The 7,497-nt window shown below is 44.9% G+C and overlaps 1 protein-coding gene across 8 annotated transcripts in view; it reads right to left on the bottom strand.

Moving 5' to 3' along the window:
- Nucleotides 1-3,016: 3,016 nt before the first annotated feature.
- The window catches only part of IL17RC (interleukin 17 receptor C), a 45,636-nt gene continuing 41,155 nt past the window's right edge, over nt 3,017-7,497 (bottom strand). For 7 of the 8 annotated variants that reach the window (XM_042448932.1, XM_042448930.1, XM_042448935.1 and 4 more), the window contains 2 exons: nt 6,913-6,951; nt 3,017-5,457 (listed from right to left, as the gene is read on the bottom strand). In XM_042448932.1, the coding sequence (XP_042304866.1) occupies nt 4,784-5,457; nt 6,913-6,951 (713 nt within the window). In that variant the 3' untranslated portion in view covers nt 3,017-4,783. The remainder of the gene's footprint in view (nt 5,458-6,912; nt 6,952-7,497) is intronic. The other variant, XM_042448931.1, reaches the window with a different exon arrangement.

Genomic DNA, 7,497 nt, shown 5'->3' with positions numbered 1-7,497 from the left:
GTTCAGGACAGGTGGACAAACCTCCTTCCCGGGACCAGGTGAACATATCACTAGTACTTCCGTTTTCTCTGGATTCAGGCTGAGTCTGTTATCCCTCATCCAGCCCATTACCGACTCCAGACAGGCATTGAGCGGAGAGATGCCATCCCTAGTCACTGCAACAGTCGGAGACACAGAGAAAACTATTTGGGTGTCATCAGCGTACTGATAACACCGCGCCCTGTGTCTCCGGATGATCTCTCCCAGCGGCTTCATGTAAATGTTAAATAGCATAGGGGACAAAATCGCTCCCTGAGGGACCCCAGATGTAAGGGCCCTCTTGTCAGAGCGACAGTCCCCCAGCTCCACCATCTGGAATCGACCCGAGAGATAGGAACAGAACCACTGCAAAGCAGTGCCCCCGATACCCAACTCCCCCAGGCGCTCCAGAAGGATACCATGGTCGATGGTATCGAAGGCCGCTGAGATGTCCAAGAGCATTAACAGGGACACGCTACCCCTGTCCATGCCCAGACGGAGATCATTGACTAAGGCGACCATGGCAGTCTCAACCCCATAGCCCGCCCGGAAGCCGGTTTGAAATGGGTCTAGATAATCCGTATCCTCCAAGACCCTCTGAAGCTGGAAGGCAACCGCCCTCTCGATCACCTTCCCTAGAAATGGCAGCAGTGACACAGGCCGATAATTGTTCCGAATTAGGGGGTCTAGGGAGGGCTTTTTTAACAAAGGTTTGACAATGGCCGTTTTAAGATTAGATGGAAAACAGCCCTCCCTGAAAGATGAATTGATTATTCGGCGCAACATTTCTGTTGTCACCGTTCCCCCTTGAACTGCCAGCCAAGAAGGGCAGGGATCGAGAGAGCAGGTAGTCTTCTTCACACTATTGAGGATCCTGTCCACATCCTCGGTACTAACAGACTCAAGCTGATCCAGTATAACTGAGTCCACGGAAGCACTGGACACCTCTACTCTTGATTCTGATCCAATAACAGCGTCAAGATCTGCCCTTAGCCGAGAGAAGTTGCCCAGCATTGGAGACTATCCCACAGGGAAAATCAGGAGATTAAAAAGGCATTTTCCCAGGAAAGTTGTGTGATCACAGCGAAGATTTTCAGACGATGTCGCAATCTAAGAAGACTTTTCCCAGGAAGAACCAGGAATGTGTCCAGCAACAAACCATGGGATTTCCCTGTGAATGGTTTGTTGCTGGAGCATTCCCAGTTCTTCCCGGGATAAGTCCTCTAAGATTGGGATGTGTATGAAAATCTTTGCTGTGATTGCACAACTTTCCCAGGAAAATGCTTGCTGCAAATAGGGGGAGAGGATGGATCCTTCTAAACTTCTTTTTTCCTATGAGCAGCAGCAGATAAGACTCGCACCCAGAGCTCAGGGCACACTGGTTCCTTTGACGTGAACAGGACAGCAAACATGTAAAGCAATGGGCTGCTTGAAGACAGCATTAAAATGTTGAGAGAGGGCTTTTTCCCTCCTTTAATTTCAGCACCATAGACAAATGAACGGAATAATTTAAATGTAGATTCAGTCAAGGGTTTGTGGCTAGGAAAGTAGTTTCAAGCCTTTGTCTTGCTCAAAATTCTGTAAGTATATTGCAAGGCAATAAGACGTTTTAAGGAAGATTGTTTCATCAAAAAGCATGGCTGAGTACGTAATAAAATACAATATATGTAATATAGCTGTAAATGAAATTGTGTTTATATTAGTGTTTCTAGCTTTTGTTTGGTAATGTTCTACATTTTTCTTGAATGTCCTACATTTTGTGGTGGTTTCTCATCCTTAGTGGTTAGGCCATCCAGTACTTTCAGGGGGCAACTGAAGTATTTTGGCAAGTGCAGACAAGAATCCCTGGTCTGTGCAGCAGCAGATAACAAGCTGTGTCGCGGCAAAGAGACGCAGAGACAGGAATGGGGGTGCACAAGACTTCTTCCAGCCAGGTCTTGGCTGGGCCTTTTATTGTCATAATGTTTACATTAATTCATTGTCTGTCTTACAATCATTTGCTAGGTTACGTGACCAGTATGTGCTTAGGAGAGTTCCAATTAGCAAAGGAAGCAGGATGTGTAGACTAGCCCAGCCAAGTCAACATGGGCTTATCTATCTAATTATGGATAAAGCATTGTCATCTTGAGAGAGGGTCACAGTCCTGTGGTTTGCCAGCGGGACTGCCACATCTCAATCTTGATGAGCATTGCTATCCTGGGAGGGGGTCACAGCCCCGGGGTTTGCCAGCGGGACTGCTACAAAGCTGGCACCATCCCCAATATGACATCCCTTTAAATATTTAAACTGGAGCAAAAGACTTCTAGAGAACCACACATTCACCATTACAGAAGAAATTGCTAGGAGCTGGGAGGACCACACTAGAAATCTGTTCCCCCAGTGCATTTCATTTCACAGATTTCTGGCATTTCAGCAGAAATGGATCAAGTGACAAATTGGATTGTTTTAAACAAAGATCTATAAAGCTGCATCCGCACTGCAGAAATAATCCAGTTTGACACCACTTTAACTGCCATTGCTCAATTGCTCAGTGCTATGGAATTACGGGAACTGTAGCTTTGTGAGACATTTAGCCCTCTCTCTGAGAGAGCTCTGGGGCCACAACAAACTACAGCTCCCAGAATTCCACAGCATGGAGCCGTGACAGTTAAAGTGGTGTCAAACTGGATTATTTCTGCAGTACGGATGCAGACAAAGTCACCTTTAAAAAGAATGAAAATTGATAATTTACTTTATGGGAAAATATTGTGGGGGGGATAGCAGAAATTTGAAGCATAGCAGCTTGGATTAATAAGTAGGAGTTTGTTTTATATATCTGTTAGAGGAAATAAAATAATTTAATAACTAGAACCATCCCTTAGTAAGTTGGAAGTTGTATTTAGTTTTTTTCTTGCTGTATTGTTATTACAGTATATGTCGTATGATCTTACGTAGTGCTTATTGTGTGGTGTACAGATGTTGATGTATAGATGTTGTTTTATATTGTGTATTGGTTTTAAAAAATTTAAAGCAATTTCTAGCATTGTGGACAGTGAAATATTGAACATTGGTCACACTTGGAACTCTTCTTTTGCCCTGTGCCGCATTCCCTTAATAACTTTGCTTGCCCCTTTTCTCTGAATGCCTAAACTTCATTTCTCAATGTTAGACTGGAGTTTTTTGTTACTTCGGTGCTAGAAATATGAGGACTAAAGGAAATTTTCCTTTTGAGCGGGGTAATACTCTGACTGACCACTTCTATAGTTACACCCCTGCACTTTCTGCATGTGGAATGGTAGTAATGGGTTTGTGTGGAAAGGACCATCTTCTCCTTTGAGTCTGGTAGCAAAATGTCTTAGGAGGGTTTTTACCTGGGCATATGACTCTTCATTTGTTGTTGTTGTGTGCCTTCAAGTCATTTCTGATTTATGCCGACCCTCAGGCGAACCTATCATGAGGTTTTTAATAGGGTCTAAATACCCTAAAGCAGTGGTTCACCAACTTTTTACCTTTGTGACTGCCTTTACATCTACTGTAACTACTGGAGAGATTTTAACATTTTATAAGGAAATAACATCGTTCAATTAGAACAGTTTTATTTATGTAAAATTAATATTTAACTCAACACAAGTCTAAATTTTACACATAGAAAAGGTTTGGGAAGAGGAGGGGAAAGAGGGGTCAAGGCCTCCAAGTCTCGCACCCCTCCCCTGAGCAACTCTCATGCTTCTCTGAAGGTCCCACCCTGTCATTTGGAAACCACTGCCCTAAAGACACCAGTTCCTACCTGAAACTGGAAGCTAAGCAGAGCAAACTGTGGTTACTACTTGGATGGGAGATCACCAATGAGACCTGTGAAGGCTCATGGGGGGCTGCAGTTCAACAGTGATATCACATATTGTGAGATCTTATATGTTTAGTATGCTAGCAGTCTCTATCAGCAGCAGAGAAGGTAAAGAGCAGAAATGTCAGGAGAGAAAGAAGAAGAGGGTGGGTGGTGGTCCATCTGTGGTCTATGGTCTGCTCACTGAAGCAAAAAAACACCTCTGTGGCATACTTTCTGCAATACAATGTCTTCCACATGATTTGGACTGCATTTCCCATTAGCCACAACCATCAAGGCAAACAGGAATCCTGGAAAATCCAGTGCAAAACACTCTAAGGGGCACCAGGTTAAAGAATTGCACATACACACACAAAAATGAGAAACATGGTTGCCCGAAATAGACATGTAACACTGATATGATAACCAACTGGTAAAAGCCATGCCTTAAATGTTGGCATTCACCTTCTAGGTCAAGATTTAACAACAACAACAACATGTATTAATAAATTAGGGAGAAGCTGTGTGCTTTTTGACAACTGTTTCCCTAAATAGTCCCTTCTGCTTTAAATACTTTTAATTTTTCTGTCATCCAGCAGCATCAAGCCAGCAGGACAACATTTGCTTTCCCACTGCAGCCAAACAGGGCATGAAGGCAACAGGTCCTACATCTGCCCATGTATAGTTCTTGATCTGGATCTCTCCATTTCTCTAAACATAATAAATACCAGGTGGTTTCCATTCAGTAGCAAGAAAGCAGAACCCTTCCAAAGGTGTCATGCAGGTATCGCTTGCACCCCAGGCTAAAATGTATTCTTCTCCGACACTGTGCAGCCATTCGGTGTCATCACCTATTGCTCAGCTGCCAAGTCTAAAATACTGGCACAGAGTCTTCAGGTCCATGTGCTTGGTCCTGTAAACTACAGAGCAAAATCACAACCTCCTTCTGAGAATCATCCTCTCTCAGGAGACTATGAAAAGATGATCATCATTCCCTTTTATCTGTCCATCCTTAGAGTGGTCAGGAAGCAGAGGTGGATACTGGAAGCTTGCCTTATTTTGCTGACACTCCAGCACTGCACGCTCCAAGCTCTTGCTGATCCACACTGCATGTCTTCTCAGGCTGCTCCTCTGCTCATAGGTTATAACGGGCCCAGCCAGGGCTAACAGGAAACTGAGAAGCTGCGATGGCAGAGGGTAGATAGGTACCGAATGGAAGAGCCCAGGAATCTCATTGACTGCAAGGAGTTCCTCAAAGCAGGCAACCATATACTTGCCCCTGGACTTCCCAGCCTGAAAGTCTGGCAGGATACAGTTAAGAGAGGCCAAGAAAGTGTTGTCAGGTTTGATGAGGGGGAGTTTGTCTGTCTTTTTCCAGCCCAACCATTCTGCACAGCCGGCTACAGCACCAGGGGAAAAAAGCAACAGAATGGTGCCCCCTGCTTCCAGCACCTGATGTCGCTGTGCATGGAGCCACTGCATGGGCCCAAGAGAACCCAGCTCCCCTCGGCTCCACAACTCCAAGGAAACAGACAGCTGCAATTGGGTCAGGGCTCCTGCCAGGGTGCCCACCAAACGCTCAAAAGCTTTGTGATCTGAGGAGTACAGAATGAGAATGTGACGTCCCTGAAGCACTTCTGGAGAAAGAGAGAGAGAGAAGAGAAAATATTAGTTACTGAATGGAAGCGCCATAGGTTTCACGAACCCCTCAATTCATCCAAACCTCCATCTGCAATTGCCTCTCTGATATTTCCATTTGGGACTTTAACACAAAAGGCTATAAAATCAAATTTTAATAGGATAAAGGTGTCTTTAGAGTGTACTTATCACATGACATTGAGTTCATCTCGTTGCTGCCTTGCATTTTATTCATTACTGTAGTTCACCTTTTCATTGTTGGACAAAACCCATCAATAGGTTCTTAATCTTGCTGCTATTCTATGGCTGCCTTTGTGTGATAGGTCCCTTCTGTTCCACTTCTCAGTCAGCCATGTGGTGTGAATGGGTGTTATTCTGCTCTTCTTCCCCTCTCCCTTGCAGTGATTGTGGCTTTCAATACCTCCCCAAAGTCAGCTGCTATGTGCACAGTCACACAGTTGCTGGCTTTGGGAGGCAGGTAGCTTACCCATTCACCCCCCACTTCTTCCTGGGAGGTGATGTTTGACAGTGCAGAAAATATATGGATCACCAAAGTGCTATCATGGGGAAAAGTGTAACAGGAAATGGTACCAAACTGGTGTACTTCCATTCTTAAACTAGCACAAATGTGGCAGAACAGCAGGCTAGTGTGATAAAAGTCCTTGGATGCTTTGTCATCTCAAGCGCAGTATGTCCAAGATCAAAAGACTCATCTTACCACCCAAACCCTTCTCCTCTTGTATGGGACCATCTATTCTAGAGGGCAGATGGTCCCATACAAGGCAAAAATCCTTGGTTTTCAGTTTGCCACATATCTTCCTCTTTTGTTCCTACTCCTAATTTACAGTTCAATACCAAGTCATGTTGTTTCTTTTTTCTTTTTTACAGTGTTACAAAAATATGGGTTTTCCTCCATGTCTGCTAGGCCCATGCTGCCCTGGTCCTCTCTTGTCCTGACTACTGCAACTTTCTTCTCTCCGCTGTTCCATTGCCTCACTGAAGGTATCCTTATATCTCTCTATGACTCTAGTACACAGACTACATGATACTTCACCTTAAGTTCCTGCACTGCCTTCCTTTCTGCTCCCACACCCTGGGCAATACCAAGCTTCTCATTCTTCCCCAAAGCTCTCCATGACTTTGTCCACCCCCTTTACTCTCCTTTCTTGACTGGGATCTGAGTTCAACAATTTCCACCTTCCTCAGCCAACCAAAGTTTTCTTTACTTCATTAAACAATTGCACCCTTTCTCCCTGATTCCCAAGAGCTGCTCAGGAGGAACAACAGGACATAGAGAGACAAACACTGTGTTTGCCCCAGAACCAAAGTTTGGGGTGTTCATCTTCCAGACAGGATGCTGCTACAATAGGAGGAAAATGGGCTTTTTAGCCCAGACAGACAAGGCCTAAATTGGTTAGTTTGCAAGATGCTACAAGACTCTTTGTTGCTTTTACCTCTGGAGCTGTAATCTTCTTTCAGTAGTCTGAGCCAGCCTGAGGAGAGAAGGAATGTTAAGGGATTCTCCAGTCACAGAACAGACATCCATGAAAACAAAACCATTGTGCAAGAAGTCAAAACAGTGTGTGAGACACCCTCCTTTTGGTACCATCACCTGACAAGAACATCTGGTACGAACACAGGAGAGGGCCTTTTTGGTGGTTGCTCACAGGTTCTGAAACTCCCTTTGAAGCAGTTGTGGGAACCATGTGGCCCTCCAGAGGCTGCTGTTTTGCAACCGCCAACATTCCTCAACACTGTCTGTGTTAGCTAGTGAATGTGGAAGGGTTTCTTGATTCCCATCCTTAGAGTAAAAGAATAAACAGCAGTAGAAATGCAGCCCTGACAGACAATATGGTTGGGGTGGTACAGTGATGGTGAACTTTTTAGAGACCGAGTGTCCAAACTCAGTGGCATTCCTTCACCAGGTGTCACCCGCTGCCAGGGGGGCACTTCCGGGGGCCAAGACTTCTGCCTTCTGGGGGCAGGATTTCCACCTCCTGCTGACAGCACTTCCATGGGGTGGGATTTCAGGAGGGGAC

This window comes from Sceloporus undulatus, chromosome 2, assembly GCF_019175285.1.
Source record: "Sceloporus undulatus isolate JIND9_A2432 ecotype Alabama chromosome 2, SceUnd_v1.1, whole genome shotgun sequence".
NCBI lineage: Eukaryota > Metazoa > Chordata > Lepidosauria > Squamata > Phrynosomatidae > Sceloporus > Sceloporus undulatus.
The sequence above is the reverse complement of the archived record's forward strand: the minus strand, read 5'-3'. Positions and strand labels throughout refer to the sequence as shown.